At 46.7% G+C, this 21,452-nt stretch overlaps 1 protein-coding gene across 1 annotated transcript in view; it reads right to left on the reverse strand.

Annotated features, from left to right (window-relative positions):
* Positions 1 to 21,452, reverse strand: part of LOC119400559 (unconventional myosin-Vb-like) — a 260,416-nt gene that overhangs the window by 39,955 nt on the left and 199,009 nt on the right. The window contains exons 17-20 of the mRNA XM_049417693.1: positions 19,408 to 19,519; positions 17,912 to 18,011; positions 16,621 to 16,727; positions 13,202 to 13,296 (exon numbers count right to left, since the gene is read on the reverse strand). Coding sequence (XP_049273650.1) covers positions 13,202 to 13,296; positions 16,621 to 16,727; positions 17,912 to 18,011; positions 19,408 to 19,519 — 414 coding nt within the window. The remainder of the gene's footprint in view (positions 1 to 13,201; positions 13,297 to 16,620; positions 16,728 to 17,911; positions 18,012 to 19,407; positions 19,520 to 21,452) is intronic.

Consider the following 21,452-nt stretch of genomic DNA (forward strand, 5'->3'; position numbering starts at 1 on the left):
CCTTGCATTAAATCGATTCCCACGCTGCGCGGTATCTGCCGGATTTTAAATGCGAAGGCATTCCTTAGCAAACCTTTGGCACTTTCTGCCTGCCTGCCTGCCTATGTCTGGGTGCTCTCATGATCGCCTCCTTAACTTGGTGTAGACCAAAATTGGCATGAGAGGGCTAGATGATATTACGAATATGACTGTCGGGACATGGCATGAATAACGTGAAAATCCTGTCGAGTACGTCATCAAACCCTTTCCTCCAGAAACGTGTGGCACATACCCGTTTACCACGGGCCGCGGTGTACGGGTATGCGCCACAGGTGATTGATAGTTTATGTCTACCAAGAAACACCGAGCACAGACATTGATAATTTAAATGCGAGAGTTTAAGAAAAACCGATACTGGAAGCGTTGACCCGACCGAATGGAAAGAATAAGAATTAGGATCTCAGCAGGAATCGAACCCAAGCATTCTGCGTGGCAATCAGGCATTCTACCATGGAGCCACACCATGTCTACCAACTGGTTTGGAGAAACAGCCTATGCAGGCGTAATAGCGGTGCAACGTCAATTGTGGTTGTGGTGTTGGCTATCTAATTTTGCAAGAAAGTAATAAACAATACATGATACTCCTACCAAGTGTACTCCTACGATACGAAGTCATATCAGTCTGTGGTTCCAGTGTTGGCTCCGCTTTTATAGCAGTCTAATAAACATTACATCTGTATTCCTATGATTCAGCAAGCTATATTGAAGCATTGCTCGACCCCGGAGGAATACATTAACGAAAGTTACGTATGATGTTCACATCATCGCACCGTAAAGTGCACTTAGTCCGCCAGAACGACGCAGTCTCCTCTTCATTTCTTACGAGGCTGGGCGATGGCCTCATGTTGACCGAGGATGATGCCAGATTGACGACAGCCGCTTGGTAGGCTAGGCTACGTAAGCCACATACGCCCGGGTAGTCTACAAATACGACAAGCGCCATCCACTGATGTTGGTCTACGTAGCAGTATCCAGGCCTACCAGCCTCGACGGCCTATACTTTACCAACGCGAAGGGTGACTTCAGGTTCCGACATGTCGCCGGCTCTATCGACAGGAAATTTCTCGACGAAATGACCCAGGCGTCCACGATTTCCAACAGCTGTACTATACCTCACACTTCACTACACATGGACCCCTCGTCACCGCGATCACGACCGGATCCAATAAAAAGTCATGACCAGCTTTTGGTGCTCACTGACCACGGTGATGATGACCTTGTTCGAGAACTGTCAAGAACCTCTTGCACACATGCACACGGGTTCGTGAAACGTGCGTGCGGTCTCCATCGTAAGGAACAAGTATAAGCACTACATATCAGCTTACCGCTTCTGGTGTTGGTATAATACCCACGTTGCCGTTGGCAGCGTTACCCAACTGTAAACAACTGGTTATATAACACATATGCGGCTCTTCAACATATATGTGTGCGTATAAAATTTATACAAATCTCTAGCGTTACTTTGTAACGTTTCGCTTCCCGCCGCATGCTTCACATAACAACGACTCCCACGGTACGTGGGATCTGCCGAATTTTTTATGTACGTATCTATCTAGCCACTAACATCTGGGCGCTCTCGTGGTCGTCTCCTTAACTCTCCACATACCCAAAATTTGCATGGGAAGGCATTAGTGCATGAAGGACACGACGAACAGGTCATTACATGTATAACGTGAGATACTTGTCGCGTACGTCATGAAACCCTTTCCGTCAGTAACGCGTGGCACATACCCGTTTACCACGGCCCATGAAATACGGGTATGAGCCACAGGTGTCACAGTTTGTATCAACTCAGGCACGGCGATAACATATTTTCAAAAATCTTTACGCCATCGCGTTATGCAGCTTGTGTCGCAGAATATGCGGGGCAGGCGTCGGCAGCGTTGTCGTTGAGGAAAATATCAGAGGGACGCAAAGATTGAAAATCACGGTTAGAGCCGCCATCGAAACGAGGCATTCTGCGTTGCAGTCAAGTATTTATGCACAGAGCTACGCCACTGCTTGAAACTGCTTACGAAAAAGACCCTATAATGGCGTCATATCGTGGCAACGTCTACTGTGGTTGCAGTGTTCGCTATCGGCGTTTGTAACAGCGTAATCAACTTCACATATTAACGCTGGGTCATTCCGCTGGGCCAAACGTCCCAGACATTGCGCTCGACACTGGACGTTCATATCAGTGCACTATTTGCCCTCGAAAAGTATTTTTTTGGAAAAAAAATTTTTCTTGTCTGTATTTGAATTTTGCCGTAGTGCGTGAAACATAGGTTGCGAAAAAATACTCTAAAAAATACAATACTTTGCGGAACGCGTTAAATATCTGCTGTTTACTTGAAAAGGAATGGCACTATCTTATTATCACCCATTGACGACCACTACTTTGTCTCACGATGTGCTTTGTGGTGAAGCAATGCTGCAATTCTGCGCCCATTTTGATTATTTTTTAAAAATTCTACGAATATTACAGACAAAATAGGACTAAATCACATGGCTGGATAGTTGGCAGTAAGCGTGTCAAAAAAATATTGAAGTCGATGACCGAGTAGTTTCGAAGTGGAAGGGGCGCAAACATTGAAAAATGTGGGAAATGCTCCACGTTCAGGCACATGTAGAGTGGTGATGCAGTCCAAGTAAAAATGCACGTTTGGTCTCGTTGGGAAGAGTACACAAAGGAGATTTATTTGTGAAAGTTTCATCGGAGTGTTTTTTGTTTTTGGCGAGAAACAAAAAATTATGTTGAGCGTTCGCGGCGTGCCTGGGCAAGGTCGATTCAAATAGGTCGCGAAGCTTCGGGCGAAAAACGGTTCAGAACCTATTGCCAACGACACCAGCAAGGGGAATTATGGGTGCTGCGATTGAAGCGCGACTATGTTTGGAGGGAACAAACACTAATAGCGAAAAACTAAGTTTTATTTAAACGTAAAGGAATGTTTATGTTTTAGAAATTACATTTATTTCCCGAACAATATTATGTAGGTGCAATGTGCCAAGAATGTACGACAGTGTTTAATTCTTACGAAAAACATTTTTCTTAGCGCCCCCTGAAGAGAGGCGCACGGCATTGTCATTCAGGGCAGCCCTTGCAGTGCATGGAAAGGCACGCTCGTAAGCAAGGTCTATCCAAATAGGTCGCGAAGCTTCGGGCGAAAAGCGGTTCAGATCCTATCGTCAGCGACATCAGCATGGGGAGTTATGGGAGTAGCGATTGAAGCGCGACTAGGTGTGGTGGGAACAAACACTAATAACAAAAAACCTAATTTCATTCAACAACAAAATAATATTTATATTTTATGACCGAGATTTATTTCAGAATAACATTTATTTAGATCCAGTGTACAAAGAATTCATGAAAATGTATATGCATTATCAAAAATCTCCTTATTAGCGCCCTCTAAAGAATGACACATGCCATTGCTCTGCGACGCAGTCCTTGTAGTGTTCGGAAAGGCGCGCGTAAAGTTCGTCTGCGGCGACACGCCCCCTCAGGTGTTCTGGTGTTTCGCACTTGCATGCGTTCTGTCAATTATTTGGTGAGAACTTTATTTTGGTGTGCGCGAAGTTGCGAGGTGCGTTTCATCGTTGGTGAACGTGTTGGCTACGGTGTTCAACGGACAACGGCACGAGGCGGCTAACATTTCACGCCGAACGCTTTCCTCGGTACTAGCGGAAACGATGTGGTGTTCCAAGGATGCAATAGCAACACGCGTACGCCTGGCGAGCCCTCTCTTCTAGATAAGACACCGGGGCAACGGTTCGGAGTAGTGTGCTTGCTGGATTTTCATGGATCAGTATTCCTGCTGCCCGGTTTCCTTCGTGAACATGCGGTGCCTACTATATTTCCGGTTATCGGTGAGCAGATCGCTAAGTTATCTGTCGCGCTACGATCGCTACAATTAGCATGTCTTGATACGTTACACGTAAGGTTAATTTATCGGAACAAAAGGCAAAACATAGTGCACGTAGTGTACGCACCTTTTGTACTTATGACATTTGTTGCTCATTGTGTAGGGTGTGTTAAATTGCTTTATTGTGACCATTGAATAAAACTGAAATATCATTATTTTGGCGTGACCAGGCGTCATTTCTTCTCGTTAGAACTGAAGCACGCATGCAATGCGCTCTTTAAGTCCCCTGCGCATGTGCGAAGCAAATAAGCAACGCTGCAAATATGAGAGGTACGCTGTTGCCTACTTTATTCACGCTGCGGAAGATGACACGAACGCAGAATAAAAGCTCAAAGAATAAAGTTTCCTGGTAAAACCAAGGCGAATTGCACGACGGTACACTTAAACACCGCTGTTTAGTCACGGGTCGATATTAGTTTAGCTAGCGTTGGCTTCAAGCGCATTCGCCAAGGGCTTGCCGGCTCGCCGTAGCGCGACTCCTTAGCGATCAGGGGCCTAAGTAGAATATTTTGTGGTCAAATTTCGCGCTAGGGCCAATAAAATGACGTCACTTTTTTTTACCGGATATTGCGTCACATCCGCTTTATTTTTTGTTCCGCCGGAAGTGTTCCCTCCTCACACAGATGGCGCTAAGCCCCATGAGCAGCTGATGAGCAGCCATTTTCTGAACGTATGGGCTTCTATGGAAGCTTCGCTACCATTTACATTTACCTTGGCCTGGGCGCGGGCCCGTAAGTCCGCTTCACTGCGCCTCCACTGTTCCTTGGGGCAACGGAAGTATGCAGCGCCCGCGCGGGTGGCACGATCGTGTGCTGCTGTGAGTTTTCACGTTGCTGAAAACTTGCAAACAGTGTATATGGCTGGCAGAATGTTTCGGAAGGGCACTAAAGGCTGCCGCTTAGTAGTCGGAGCAGAGCACGATTTCATTGCCACGTCGCTGCATGCATACGTACGACAGGCGCAGAGCTTGGGTTGTGTTTTCGATCTCTGCGGAGGTTGCAGTTCTTACTTCCGTTGCCGAGTCGACGTATGGTCTTCGCCACTCGAAATGCCTGTGTTGCTGAGTAGGTGGTGAGCCCGGCATTAAGAGTGGTCAGTGATGATGGCACGAAAAGGTGAAACGTGCGCGTACCTTTGAGGGAGATTGTAGACTCAAACCTTGCTGAGAGCTAAACTTTCTGCCACGCTGCATGCAATGCTTTCATCTTAGTAATCGCCTTGCGATTACTAAGCGAAGGCGATAAACATTTAAAAGGACGAAGCCGCCTTAAAGGCGGCTTCGTCCTTTTGTATATTTATCGCTTTCGGTTTCCGTTGTACAGGCTCTCCGTCTAAAATATGACACGATAGCAGTATACTCACCATTCGCAATGTTTATCTTACGCGCTGCCAAGGGATGCGGCCAAAAGACGAACCTTCGAGCGCCGCGTGCTCGCTCGGCGACGCGATTACCGGAGCAAAGTTCACCGCTCAACATAAATTTTTGTTTCACGCCAAAAACAAAAAAAAAAAACTCCGATGAAACTTTCACAAATAAAGCTCCTTTGTTTACTCTTCCCAACGAGATCAAGCGTGCATTTTTACTTGGACTGCATCACCACTCTACATGTGCCTGAACGTGGAGCATTTCACACATTTTTCAATGTTTGCGCCCCTTTCACTTCGAAAGTACTCGGTCATCGACTTCAATACTTTTTTGACACGCTTACTGCCAACTATCCAGCCATGTGATATAGTCCTATTTTGTCTGTAATATTCGTAGAATTTAAAAAAAAATAATCAAAATGGGCGCAGAATTGCAGCATTGCTTCACCACAAAGCACATCGTGAGACAAAGTAGTGGTCGTCAATGGGTGATAATAAGATAGTGCCATTCCTTTTCAAGCAAACAGCAGATATTTAAGGCGTTCCGTAAAGTATTGTATTTTTTAGAGTATTTTTTCGCAACCTATGTTTCACCCACTACGGCAAAATTCAAATCACTGTAACAGACAAGAAAAATTTTTTTTCCAAGAAATCCTTTCCGAAGGCAAATAGTGCACTGATATTAACGTCCACAATTTTTTACAATACAATTGGAGAGGGTCGAGCGCAATGTCTGGGACGTTTGGCGTGGAATGACCGCGCTATGACTCGCCAAGCTATGGTCAACCATTTGCGAACCCGGATTACTACGGCAAAAACAGCTCCTTATGATGTGCACATCATGGCACCTTGATGTGCAGTTCATTTCGATAATACTGTCTACCGACGTCACCTCACGTCGGACCATAGGATGCCCTTTGGGCGTCAGTGTAGTCAACTTGCTCGGTAAGTCCATGATCAATCCCGCTGCCAATGGGGGGGGCTCCCCCTAGGAGCACCTCCCCCTTCCCCCCGCCGTGCCCCCATTTTTGCTTCCTCAAAGAGGCAATTTTCTCAGAATAGGTACTTTCCTCAAAATAGGTGCTTTCCTCAAATAGTCCAGGCCTTTCCTCTCTTCTCCCCCCTCCCCGCCGTCCCCATAACCACGAAAAACATTCCTCGCTAGGGCTTGCCCACGATATACCCATAACTACTCGAAATGCATGGAGAAGTCGGTTCAACTCGCAACGCTCGACTTAAAGGAATAAAAAAAAAAAAATCGGTATACGCCACTAATCGACTCACAGAACGAGTGGGATCTGCCGAAGTTTTTTCAAGCCCTTCACCAGATATAAAAAGACGTAATAAATCAGTCTATAAGAGTTTAGTTATTTTTGCACACAATTGTTATTTTGGCAATGTTGATATGCCAAGGAATGGTTATATGAGCGAGTTCAAAATAGAATAACAATATTTGTAGCAATAAAATAGCAGACATTTGTATACCGCTTTCTCACTCTTATTTATGTTAATGTTCTTAAATGCAATGATCACATCGAGCTTTCTGGTTGCATGAGCGAAAAGAAGTTCTATGGAAGTAACCTGACAGCTTTACTGTCCTATGGCATAATTGTCGCTAGAAAGACACAACGCATGAAAGGAACACAACCACATGTGTCGTGTTTGCACGTCTTGCCTGCGTTGTTTTTAGCGGCAACTATGTGATATGCAACTACCGACTGCGCTTTGAGCAAGTTCGCCTGAGTCACTGTCATTCATGCTTTCAAGCAACATACTACCTGCGGTATTCAATTAATTCATTTGTGAATGCGTTTTGTTGAACTCATGAACCACTGTTACGTTATTGCGCACCGCTTTAAGGACGAAGACTGAAGCACACGAACACAAGCGCTTGTGTTCGTGTGGTTCAGTCTTCGTCCTCAAAGCGGTGCGCAATAACGTAACAATGAATAGATACCAAGCAAGTACCCTCGTGAACCAGACTGAGGTGATCCTTTCAAGACATCAGATGGTTTAAGAAATTACACCATTTCCCGCTAAAGGGGAAGCGGAGAAGGGAGTGGAGAGGGTATGCGCATGCGCAGTAAGGGTGGTCACGCCGCACACCACCACCACCACCACTGGTTTGAACTCCGCTAAGATGCTTCGCATCTAAAAGTCACAGTTCCGCCGCAAGGGCGAAGCAATGAATGTGATAGCAAGAAACTAGTGCTGTACGAAGTGAGGGTCGCCAATGGATGCTCTCAGTTTGAACAGCGCTCCTGTTGCAAAGGCGGCCGAAGCAGCGAAGGAAACTAGCGTGCTTCAAGCGTCGAGCTGTGACACTTGATGGTTCGCGCTCATCTTCTGTTTGTACTTGGAAGGGTAGCGCTAGTAGACACGGACTAGAGGAAGACACACGGACACACAGACGGAAGCGCTCTAGCAACTGGTTTTTTATTGAAGATCCGCCCTACATATATACATTGCTTTTATGGCCACGTGACAATTTCAGCGCAGTGACGAATTGAGGAACATAATTTCTTTTTCTGACAACACTATCGACGGTGTGCTGACACATTTCGCCCCTTCTTTGATAATGGTCTTTGCTTCGATGATTTCTCGAGTGCACTTATCTTTGTGGCGGCTGATTATGATACAATTTGAATAAACAGGTGAACAACCACAATCATTGCAATGTGTGGACAGGTGCCCATCCCTGTATCGAGCAACGTTTTGTTTGTGCTCCCGTAGCCGATCATTGATACAACGGCCCGTTTGGCCGATGTATATCCCGCCACATGTCAGTGGTAAACTGTATACTACGCCTGCTGCGCATGGCACGAAAGGACTTGGTGCTTTGATGTGCAGCAGGCGTAGTATACAGTTTACCACTGACATGTGGCGGGATATACATCGGCCAAACGGGCCGTTGTATCAATGAGCACAAACAAAACGTTGCTCGATACAGGGATGGGCACCTGTCCACACATTGCAATGATTGTGGTTGTTCACCTGTTTATTCAAATTGTATCATAATCAGCCGCCACAAAGATAAGTGCACTCGAGAAATCATCGAAGCAAAGACCATAATCAAAGAAGGGGCGAAATGTGTCAGCACACCGTCGATAGTGTTGTCAGAAAAAGAAATTATGTTCCTCAATTCGTCACTGCGCTGAAATTGTCACGTGGCCATAAAAGCAATGTATATATGTAGGGCGGATCTTCAATAAAAAACCAGTTGCTAGAGCGCTTCCGTCTGTGTGTCCGTGTGTCTTCCTCTAGTCCGTGTCTACTAGCGCTACCCTTCCAAGTATGAATTTCCAACTCGCCCAAGAAACAGCACCCCATCTTCTGTTTGTTCGTTTAGCGGCGTCACTTGAGCTCGAGTGACTTTCGTACGCTCCGTAACATGAGCGCGGACATCACGGTGAAAGCACGAAACATCCCTCTTCCCCTCACCACGAGAAAACCGCGCGAGCAGACAGCGGAAGGGCAAGGTTCTCCCTGCGCAAATATAATGGCGAATTCCACTGGTCGAGCCGGAGCAAGTTTTCTTGCTCCGCGTTCGAGAATCTGCGTTCCACTGGTCGATTCGGAGCAAGTTCGCGTTTTCCACTGGCAGATTCGGAGCAACCCACTCTGCGACGGAGCGTTCCGAGTTGCTCCGTCTTGCAGAAGTGGATTTCGCCGGAACTCCGGCAACGCAGTGACGTCATTTCCGGTACAGTCGGGCAACTCGGTTGTCTTCAGCGTGTTTAAGGAGTAGTCTGATCACCCTGTGCACTTGTTTACATTCCTAAAATGGCGTTGTTTGATTCTGCTGGGCGAGCTTCTGGTTTGCTTCTTGCTCTGAGCGACAGCGAGAGCACGAGTTCTGTAGTAGCACCAGCGATGACGACGAACCGTACGTGCTCTACGAAATGATGCTTAAAGAAATGTTCCCCGACCCGCTGTGCGCACGCCCGAAGATCATCGGCTAATTCGAAGAAGAAATTTCTATGTGCTCGTCCATATTTGTCAGCGCAACACAAGAAAATGGCACGCGTGCTTTAGCCACCGCGGGGCCGAAATGCGCGCTTTGCAGCGGCGACCCATGGAAACGCACAGAGCGGAAGCAGAAATAGTTCCCGGGGCCAATTTACGTGACGTATGCATAAACAACTTCCGGAGCGACCTCAGGCGGAGCATTCACGTGTTCCACTGGCAGATTTCGCTTGGTACAATCCGAGTGCTCGCTCCAGGATTTCGGCGGCCGCTCCGGATCTCCCAGTGGAATTCGCCATAAGAAGAAGCTCGCGAGCTCGCCGACGACTTTTAAATCCGCCCGTCGCTCTCCTCGCGCCATCTCGCTGGTAATGAAGAAACTCTTATAAGCGCCTGCCGTGTCCGAGTCCTGCCAGCGGTAAAGGGTATGTATATCGCTCGCCGTTGGCTACCTGAAGGATCTGCGCCTTCTGGCGTAGTGGTTAGCGTCACGCGCTGCGGAACGAGAGGTCGCTGGTTCGATTCCGCGCTTGGGAAGCATTTTTGTAAATTATTTTTCTTTGGGACTTTGATATACATATACATACTTATACATATACGGTGCATGACGGCGGCGACGGCGACGGAAAAATCCAGCCGAGACTGTCCATATAATTGCTATCGCAATAAAAAAGAACAAAACGCGATATCTCCTTTGGGAGTTGTCTAGCTGTGCGTAAGCATTTGCACAGCCGCTACATCATCTTTCTTTTTTTTTTTTGATGCAGCGGCCGAGGTATTTGCAACTAATCACCTGCTGTTTCGTGATCGTATGATGCTGTTTTATAGGACACTTTTTTTTCAATCACGTCCAGTATCGCGCGCTTGTATTTCCTGCACCTGCTGTGTATTTCGGCCTTCCCTGAAACGTTGTTTCCGGCCAGCATCTTTCATCTTCTTTCAGGCGTTCATGAACGACTGGAATGGCACAGCAGAAGGCGCAACCCGCAGCACCGAAAAGCGTGTAGGGCATTAGAGAGTTTTAGTGCAGGGCCCCGAGGGTGCTAACGTACGCGAGCCCTTACCTTCCCGCGTGCTGTTTCAGGGCGCGGCTGTTGAACAGGAGAAAGAGGGGGGATATTTTTAGGCGGGCAGTTGTATTGAACAAAATAAAAAGTCACAGTTTCTCCGCAAGGGCGAAGCACTGAATGCGATAGCAAGAAATCGGAATATGTCACACGAAGAACGAGAAGAAGCTCGATACTTGCAGCGCCTATCACAGTTGTTACGTCTTTGTGCTTTAGCAACGCGCTGCAAGTATCGACAATGGAGAATCAGATGCTCTCAGATATTTCTTTTTCTTTTAAACAGCGGCAAGTGGAGTGACCCCCTGCGTTTCTTGCCACACGGGGTCGTCTGATGCAAGGTGTCAAGGTGTGCCCGGTGTTTTTTGCTTTTTGCTTCTTCCACATCAAGAGTGGGTACAGAAAAGGGCCACTTTGGCGTGCGCGTCTGAAGGGCTGTTTTCAAATTTAAAGTAAATTAGGAGCGTTGCGTCTGCAAGTGTCGACAATGGAGAATCAGATGCTCCTAGATAGTTCTTTTAGGAGCTGGATCGCCAGGTTCCTAAGCTGTGGCAAAGTCCCGCGCCGTAACCTGCATACGTCCATTCAAAGCGTCGTGGAACGCGAAGAGGAACGCTACGCACGTCGTGTCTTGCCTCTAGCCTGGCCGTAATTCTCACAGGGCGATCGGGGAACGCGGTCGACAGCCAGGCGAGCGTCGAACAGCTATTTTTAGGGCCACTTTGTCGTGCGCGTCTCGAGAGAGAGAGAGAGAGAGAGAGAGAAAACTTTTATCTTTGAAACCCAAGTCCAAGGTTGGTTGGTTGGAAGAGCTCAACCCACTACGGGGGATTGGCCACGAAGGCAGTTTTCAAATTGAAAGAACATTAGGAGCGTTGCGTCGGGAAGTGTCGAAAATGGAGAATCAGACGCTCTTAGATATTTCTTGTATATATACTTCATCAATGTGTATATTGTTCATCAAAACTATAAATTAATAAAACATTACGTATATATGTATGTATAACAACGTGTGTCACGGCTTCATATGATGGTAGAGGACTCCCGATCTTCTCCGAGCCAGCTCCTCAATCATCATTCACTTTGTGGATATGGCGTGATTTTTTTCTTTTAAAGCGCGTGGAGTTTCTTGCGTTTCTTGCCACACGGGGGCGTCTTATGCAAGGTGTTCCCGGTGTTCTTTTTTTTTTTTTTTCTTCCACATCACAAGTGGGTACAGAAAAGGGCCACCTTGTCGTGCGCGTCTCCAGGGCAGTTTTCAAGTTCAAAGAAAATGAGGAGCGTTGCTTGACAGACAACACGCTCAAGCTCCTCCGATATTTGCTTACCACCAGAGGTAAATGGGGTATATAAATAGCTCGCCGTTATTTCGCCGGCGCATGCATGGGGCATGGTTTCAATAAAGAAAAAAAAGCATGGGGCATGGTTGAGTTGTCTAATGCAGCGGGCTGGAGAGCGAGGGGTCGATGGTTCGAATCCCCGGTCGGGTGCTTCGGAATTTTTTTCTTCTGCTTTATTTTTTGTGCCTTTTTTATATATTGCCACGTGCGTTTCTTATTATCAATTTTGCTGTATTCGGTTTTCGCCCACAAAGGCTGTCAGCAACGCTCAGCGCAAACCGCGCCTCGTTGTTCGAGAAGCTTCGCGATTATTGTAGATAGTTTTGTTAAGATTGCGCGCAAGACGCGAACACTCGAGCTTATTCTACAGATTGCGCGACAACCAGCAATAACGCTGGAATATCCTACGGCACATGCATAACTGCCGACGCGCTTCACCGCTTGTCAGTTGATCGATAGTCGACGCTCTGTTCGCCACTATCAGTGCATACCGTGTGTATTTCTGTAAACTAACATTCCGTTTCTCGGCCACAAGTTCGGCCAGTTTCATCTTGGTCACCTCGCCTGCGGTCTTCGTCGACGTCACGACCACGTGACAATATACATATACATATACATATCCGGGGCATGACGGCGACGGCAAAAATCAGCCGAGAGTTTCCATATAATTGCCATCGCAATAAAATGAGATGTGCAGTAAGACACAAGAACGCGCGGCGCCATAAGCTAGGGTCCCCGGCACCATAACTCTGTGTTTTCAAAAAGTCGGAATTTTCTTTACATGTACAACGCTCAAAGTGGGGTTTACATGTTGCCATAGAGAGGGCTCTCATTCCACCATTACGATATGTATTTCACCGAAACCATCATAGAAAGTGTTATAGCTTACGGTTTTTTTTTTGTGTAGCGCCGCTACAACAGATTCATGGTGTTCACCATATGCAACATGTTCACCTTCTGGAAGCGGCACCCAGTGGGCAAGATAATCGGCTACTGAGCATGGAACGGTAAGTTAAAAACCCACCACCGCCAAGAAAATTCACTTCGTTTATTGTGTTTCTCTCTTTGCAGCTATTCGTCTTACGTGTCAGAGGGACGGATGGTCGCACAGGTTTCTCACCTAGTCGGTGTGGAAGTGCATCTGAAACATCCTTCAATACGGCTCAACTCACGATCAAATTGCGCTTCTGGCATATTAAACTGCAAAAAAAAAAAATGTTTTGTGCAGCGTATGATTCTGCATGCCGCATACGTAGCGCAATTTTGGTACAAAATGCCCTAATCACGTCACCACACTTCTAACTTCTAATGCACTACCCTTTCAGCAAATGAGAAGGAGGGCAAAATAACCATGCGATAACTTGACAACAGCTGTATGAGTTCCAGATGCTTAGTATGCACCTGGAAATAATGTAGAAAGAAAGAAAAAAAAACTGAAAGCAGCATTGCCTGAATGACTAGCAGATACGCTACGCGTGACTTCCATACTAACTGTGAAAAAGTTGTGTTTTGTGAACATTACCTGAGAAAGATGTGCCTCTTGCCCAAAGCCCAATTGACGGCGGCATTGGACAGCTTGACATTGTCGATCGTCTGGCTGAAGTACTCCAGAATGAGCTGCAATCAATGTCTGTATAGGTATAACGCATTCTAAACCTTACAATTATTAAACAACGTCACATCCGACAGCAAAGCGCCTTCAATAAAACTGTAAAACGAGGTAATTTTTAGGCAAACAATTGCAGCTAGTTGGATGTGGCCAAGGAGTTTGAATTTTGGTACAGAGACCAAGCACTGGAACAAAAGAAGCGCTTTTGTCAGCCGTCTGTTCTTTTATCCCTGTGGTGCATACTTTGATATCAGAAGAAGCGCATGTGTGACATGCTCCGAATCACTGCTCAAGTCTGCACCTCATATGTTTGTTTGTTTTTTCATTATAGAAAGAAGAGCCCGTTTGTATTACATCAACGAGTCGCACAATGCAGACATACACAAACGTCGACAAGGATTGTGGCTAGATCAGTCTTGGGCAGTAACTAGTTACTAGTAACGCGTTACCGGTAACTAGTTACTTTTTTCAGTAACTTGTAACTGTAACTAGTTACTTATAAGTTAGAGGAACTTGTAACTGTAACACTGTTACTTTTTTCGCAGTAACTGTAACGGAAAATACCGTTACAGTTACTTCTGTCTTTATGAAAAATTATCCAACAGCAACACTTTTTCGAACTTTCTTCTTTACCATATATCCTCTCCACCCCTCAACTTTCCAGAATAGGGCTCCCCTCGCAGTTTAGGAGAGGAGGTGACTAAGCGTATTATCTTCCCTGCAGAAGGCCGAGGTTGGAGGTCTGTCTTTAACGCAACATGTAAATCAATCGTGGTTCAACTGAACAGCCTGCTAAGTTCGCGTCCGTTTTTTTTTTTCAGCATATATATATATATATATATATATATATATATATATATATATATATATATATATATATATATATGCTCGAGATGTGTCCCTGAACACCGCAATTGAAGCAGACAGGTGGGTTGCGGTGGTTCTCGTTGTTGTAGGAGACAGGTCTCCTGGGCATTACGTAGTCGGAAGACACTCGCCGAGGCGGCACGTCCTGTCGACGCGTAAAAGTCGTCACTTGAGGCTGTGTCATGGTGCTCTCCATATGGACGTCATCGCGGTTGGTGTATGCAGGTCGTGACCAGGAGACCGGTACTTCCGGATAGCGCTCATCCAATGCACACTGGTGACACACGCGGTTGGCATCTCCACCTTGAAAGTGAGCTAGTTCGTCTCTGACAACACGCCGTATCATAGCGGCGAGGTCGTCAGAGGAAGAGATGTCTACACTTGCTACATTCGTGACGTTGTCCAGTCGGCCGAACTTCGGAAGTACCCGCCGTGTTTTGAGAGCTTCAAAGGCACGGCAGTGACGCCTCAAGTCGGATGGCGTCGCGACATCTTCCTTAGAGATAAGAAAATTATAAACATCTTCGGCAATTCCCTTGAGCAAATGTCCCACCTTGTCCTCATCCGACATGTTTGGATTCACTATACCACATAGCTTCAGGATCTCTTCTATGTAGGTCGTGCACGTCTCTCCAGGTAGCTGTGCTCGCCGGGAAAGTGTCTGCTCGGCCTTTTTCTTTTTGGAGAGCGAATCACCGAAGCACTTCTTTATCTCGTCTACGAAGGTCTCCCAAGTTGTCAGCACATCCTCATTGTTGTCAAACCACAGAAGTGCAGTTCCGGCAAGGTACAGGACAACATGCGAGAGTTGTGCCGAGGCGCTCCATTCATTAAGGCGGCTCACCCTCTTATAGTGCCGCAACCAGTCGTCGACGTCCTCATCTTCTCTTCCCGAGAATGTGCGCGGCTCCCGATAAGGGGTGCAGCCCGCCTGTCTTGGGCGAGCAGTCTCTTGTGCGGTTCTTTCATGGCCATCATCACGTCTGTCCGCGTCATTCATGGTAACGTCTCCCGGTGGTAGCCCGGCCAACCGTTTACTGCGTCGAGGGGGCGGTAGAGCTCGGTCGTCCAGTGTTACGTACCCAGCACCTCCACCAAAACTGTAACGATGGTATGGATTTATTTACAGGCTGAGAGTAATGAGAGATGTTTGGTGCAGCGCAAGGGACAGGACGGTCAGCCCCACCACGGCTCGCTCCTCGTGCGCCCTTCTCCTTCCTCTTCTTCTTGGCTCCAGCGAACTCATGCAGCGTGACAATATATATATATATATATATATAGGTGGAGGAGCATTAGGATGCCATGTTTATAGTCTCCCTCGTCTGAGGCTCCGAGCTAATCGTGTTTGACAGGTGGCTAGAAAACAGGAGAACGCGAAACGGCTAAGGCCAGAAATTCCGTGAACTAGCGAAGCGATATTTTGAAACTTCTTTGTAACTGGTTGTAAGATGTTTACTCCGACTTAATGCAACAATTATTAACAAAATGACAGACGTTTCACCCCCAATGCAGGTGGCATCCTAAAAAAGAAAAAAAAATGAGCCGAGGTCAACCAGTCCACTAGTCACACATGTCTTTGTAAATGTCCAGTGGGGGGCCGCGGCTGTTTTTGCAAGCCGCGGCGAATGAACCACGATTCCAGGAGTTGCTTTTCCCCCACCTTCGTTCACAAACCGGCGTCGTCGCATTGTTTAGGTCAAAGCTATGACCTGTCATCCAGCAGTGCTCAACAAGCTCGGTCTTAGAACGCGTTGCATGGGTTGCTTTAGCGACATTCCGCTTGAGTTCTTTAGGCCTCGTTGATCATTTCCTGCCCGTTTCACCGATCCCCGCATCGCACTTTTAGATACCGCCATGATCATCCGCAGGTGTGCAGTCTTAGGATTTCGTGAACACACGTCGTCATGTTCCAAGGTATAATAACGGGACTTAAAAACGGTTTGTATGCCCAGCGGACCGGAAGCTCTCCGAACAGAGTCTGACACACCTTAAACATATGGAACAGACACAATGGACGTCGTAACCACTCGTGATGCACTCCCCGCTGCTCTTCGCATGCGCTTCTGGGTATAGTTAATAAACGTCTTAGGATATACTGCCGTCGTTCCAGTACATCAACCACGTTTTCCACTTCAAGTAAGAGGCGTTCAAAGTGATTGCTGGTGTTGGGCCCCCTTTTATGTTTCCTTCGTCTAGGGTTTTACGACGTGCAACCCTTATTAAATAAATTCTATAATTTGATTTGTGATCTATTATTTTATACAGTAACGGAAAAGTAACGACGTTACTTTTGCACAGTAACTGTAACTGTAACAAGTTACTTTCGGAAACTCTGTAACTGTAACTGTAACAGAGTTACTTTTTTGGCTTAGGTAACTGTAACTGTAACACTGTTACTTTTTACTGGTAACGTGCCCATGACTGGGCTAGATGCTAGAAAGAATCTTCACGCGAAGGGAGCCTACCTTGCAGTCTCCGATTGCTTTGTCCTCGGTCTTCTTGAGTATCTTGAAAGGTGCCAGGAGGCGGTAGCGCACGTTGAAAGCCTTGAAGCGCATCCGATGGGGCAAGCCTGCGTCACGCAAATGCAAAGATTTGACAACGAAAGGAAACGATGTCTGAACAACGTTGCTCTCATTATGAGTGGTCTTGGCCTCTACGAGGCTGTAGGAAACGTCCTGACATACTTGCATTTATGTCTTCTTAATTCATGGCCTTAGAAAACCTTCTACCAATCGAACAAGCTTCAACATCTATTTCTAAATTCACTTTCATGTCAGTCCGTCCGTTGCTGCGATCGGCACGGCAGCCACACATGGGCAGGCCGCGTGGGCAAGATAACCGCTGGCCATCGAGGGTAGCTGACTGGATTCAAGGCGACGGCAAACGCGCGGGAGCGAGACAGAAGGTTAAGTGGGCAGATGAGATTAAGGAGTTTGCGGGTACAACGGTGCAGCAGCAAGCACAGGACCGAGTTGAGTGGCGGTACATGGGAGGGGCCAGTGCCCTGCAGTGGGCGTAGTGAGGCGGATGACGGTGATGATCAGTTAATCATTAAGCTAACGCTTAAACGACGAACCATTTTATAGGACTAGCGTGCATTGCAGTCGCTACCTATACTTGGCCTTTGGGGCGAAACTGTGACCACTTTTTGGCTGATGCTATCATAACATGTGACTGGTAGGGATTCTCACTTCAGGATAATGTGTCGAGGGAGGCCGCGGGATGGCTCAGCGGCTCATGTGTTGCCGCCTTGTTCAGCTATCTGTTTTTACTCATATTTACGGGGTACATAAAAAAGTGCGAACGAAGAAGTCGAAAGAAACACGCTCGACAGGCTCTCGTTTATTTCGTACCATGCACCAACTCGCCCTCATCCAGGTTATTAATTCTCGCGAGCAGGTGCCTGGACGGCACATCTTCAAAGGCGTCAGTGTTCTACCCTTATCACGCGTTTCAGAAGACAGACTCGTGCTACGAGACAAGTTTAGAATTGACCTTGCGTTCGTTGGGCTTGCGAAATTGCTCTTCCGTGAACCCAGACGCAAGCGAATGGCGCTCCGATCTTCGCGACACCGAGGGAAGCGGCTTGGGTGGGTATTAAAAAAGAAGAAAAAGAAAGGAGCCTGGACGCCAAAACAAAGTGTGGCTAGCGTATGGCGACTGCGCACCCTATTGCGAGGTCGTTAATGACGTAACATACAAGGGTCCCGAAAATAAAAAAAAAGAAGAAAGCTTTGTTCAAGCGAATCTCACCTCCAGCCATGAGGTTGACTGTTTCGAGCACCTGTAGCGCCCTGAGCTGCTTCATCACCACGGTGCGCTCGAAGTGACCGGCTTGCTCGTGCTTGTTGGCCTACGTCAGCAAGAGAATGACCGCCCAGATATTCTCAATTGAAGTTCGTCGCTCCACAGAGGCTGGCCGTTTATCGAAGACATCGTCCGCGTTCTCAATTTACCGCAATTTTTTATTCTGTGAGAGCATGCTAGCATTAACAGGCCAAATAAGAAAAAATATTCCTGCCCTTCGTTAGAAGACATGTTTGAGCTATCTGAAGGCCACATCCAATTGGAAAAGAACCTTTTACTTTTTGAAATAGCAGGTTACGTGGTGATTTCGCAGGAAGAAATATTAAGCCCGCCATCCAAGCAGCCATTGTATATTCGTATGCTTCTACATAAGGGCTTAAAGTGGTGAACCGGACGAGTTGGTCTTTTGCATTTCCAGCGCTCATCTTGAACTCATTTCACTGCACAGGAGGAGCAAGTGTTCATATTAAGCCGACGGCCGTCAAATGCCCGCGCTCTTTTCGGCAGCTGTCTCGCATGTGCCCGGTGTTGAACAACCGCGAGCACAAAAATGAACGCTACCCAATTTCTCAAGCGCAATAAAACCTCTATCGAGCTGTCGCAAACAGAAAGACAATCTTTTTCCTCTATTAACTCGCGCATGCGCTCTTGAGCTAGCCCGGGTTTATATAAATATATGTGTACTTCCTTTTCACCAATAAACTCAGTTGTGAGTTGGCGCTTGTCGGCCTTCTTTCCTCACGTCCTTGTCGGTGTGTGTGTGCGCGCTTGAAATTTCCCAAAATGCAATACGGGGGTCATTTGTTGCATGCCCCTGCCGTGCGGTGAATGCGACGAGACCGGTCGTCTCGTTGGCAACGAATCGAGAGGGCACCATGCGCCGGCCAGAGGAAGAGCGAGAGCCGTTAATTTACCTGACCATTGTAAACGATGCAATGCACGCCAAATTTCCACAGCACACGCTTTCTTGACAGGCATCGCGATGAAAAATGTCGTTTGATTCACGAATGTTTAGGCATTATAAAAGAAAATGATAACTGTGTAAGCTCTTGCTCTATCGCGTTGTTGAAAAGCGAAAGACGTCATCTTTTTGCGAAGTTGTGTGCCGTTTATTATGGCAACATGCACGCTCTGTTCTGGCGTCTGTTGGCACATGTTCACTTTGTATAAGGGCTTGTTCCTTCTGTGCAATAAAATTTGTTGAAGCCCAGAATTCTCACTGTTCTTTAGTCTTTCTTTCTCTCCGGGCTTTTTCCTTACTTCTTTTAAGTGCAGGCGATGCATCGAGCATGAGATCAGCAAGCAAAGAAAAGTTATAAGGGCAGTACTAGTCGTCTTGCAACATATGCGCCTCTCACAAGTAGCACTCGTGCGTAATGCGAATCACGTAACGGAAGTACCTTCGATTGTCTCATCAATGCACAGCGTAACATTCCACGCACCCGTATGCAGCGCACAAAGTGCGGCTTGGCGTGCACCAGCGTCCGCAGCAGGTTGTCCAGTCGCGTGTGAAAGTCTTGGGTTAATGTGGACACGGGCTCATCGCCGTTTTGCCTGTTACCACGAGATAAGGAGAGAAAATAACGGAAGAATGAAAATATTAATTGAGTTTTACAAGCCAAAACAAAGCCATGATAATGTATCGCACTACAGTTAAAAAATTCAACTCCGTGGACTTGATGAATTAAAATAGCGCGAAAAAAACGCAGGACGAGACGAAGATGCGCTTGCGCTGTAGCCTTCTTCGTCTCGTCCTACGTTTTTTCGCGCTATTTTCATTCATCATGAAGTACCAACTCGCCCAACAATGGGCTTCTTTAAAGTGAATTCAAATCTAGGTACACACGATAGGTTTTGCATTTCGCTCCCATCAAAATGCCGCTTTGGTGGCTGGGAATCGAACACGCAGTCATTTGGTTAGCAGTCGGGCTCCACACTGTTACAACGGCAAGTAAGTAAAAGGCAGGAAGGCAAATGCGATACTGATTCAGATTGCAATACTCCTGGCATGTCGGGCGAATGGTTGCACAAAGCCGCATAAAACGTGAACTCGGTGTTTTTTAAAACCACGACACACTCATAGCCCGGACCAAACAAATCACCATTAAAGAAGAGGAATTGTTCAGATAATTTGAAGAACACGGAAAAGGGATCCCAATGCTAGAATGAGAGAGAGTTGATCTACTTGGTTGGGGTTTATTCTAAAATACCCTAGGCGCGCAAATACGGATACGAGATCAAGAAAACGCATACGCCGGCTACCAACTGCGCAGTGCGGTGGAAAAAATAAAAACGACGAAACTTGCGTCATATGCGCAGGCACGAAAGTGTTTTAAGTGCATGGCAGCTGTTTAGGCATTTCATTCCTTGCTTATGTAAGATAATAAAAGGCTGGCTCACGCACGCGCTTCCATTACTTATCGGAATGTCAGCCATGAGACGCGTTTCTTCGTTCTTTTCATTGTGCAACACTGCGCATTCATGGAATTCTAGCGTGCGCTTATACTCTCGACATTGCAAGGAAAGATTAGATGGTGAGGCTCTGGTTAACGGGCCGTTGAGTAAAAAATGTCGTTCTTGTGTAGCGAGTTCTAAATCTCGTGCTAAATGCAGCTCCACTATTGTGAAACCTGAGGAAGCGCCTAGCGATTCCCGTTCGTAGAGGCTCCGTTTACCAAACCGTCGATGACGTCAATGTTTGAGGAAAGCATTTTCACCGGCCCGTGTAGAATTGGTAGATTCTTGTTAAGGAGATTCGCAATCTTGGTGTGCGACATGCGCGCTACTTTTTGCTGCGCTTTGTCGACTTCCTGCTTGTTACGGCAGTTGAGATACGTGTCGTCTGCAGCCAGTTCCGTCAGATTGTTTACCCCTTCAGATCTAGCGCCGTAGAAGAGCCGGCTTGCTTAGCAAGCTGCTGGTGGCGCCCTCTCTTTCGCGGCGCGGCCGCATGTTTCCGAAGTGGTTTTAGCGATTTTAAGTTACTTCTTCGTTGTTTCTGTTAATTATAATATTTTGACCTCGTTCGTTTATTTTAACCAAGTTTTGAGTATTGCTAGCCTTGTTTTAGGCTTCTATTGACTACTTGACCTTGAGGGTGATCACGCCACATGCGATCTACGATTGGACGACAAGGGTGATTTTTCGTCCATTTTGATTCCTGCCAAGTTACGTGAGAATCACTGCAGTACAGTTAAGAAACCACGAATAATGTCCCTTACGCTTTCCTTGGTTTAATTGTCCATCGGTTTCATTATTCTTTAGTTGTCTATAATAGCATTTTAGATGATTCGAAGGGACACGGAGAAGGCCTAGTTTTTACCTACCCCAGAATGTTTTGCAGATCGTGGACCTTATATTTCAGCACTGTGACCGTTATGTGTGTTAGGCTTACAGACCACGCGCAAAAAGGGAGCTGGTGTCGTGTAAATCTGCTCATTCGAAAATTTCGTAAAGAGGAATTGCGTCGTCATGTATAGAATCAGCT

This window comes from Rhipicephalus sanguineus, chromosome 7 (assembly GCF_013339695.2).
Source record: "Rhipicephalus sanguineus isolate Rsan-2018 chromosome 7, BIME_Rsan_1.4, whole genome shotgun sequence".
NCBI classification, from domain to species: domain Eukaryota; kingdom Metazoa; phylum Arthropoda; class Arachnida; order Ixodida; family Ixodidae; genus Rhipicephalus; species Rhipicephalus sanguineus.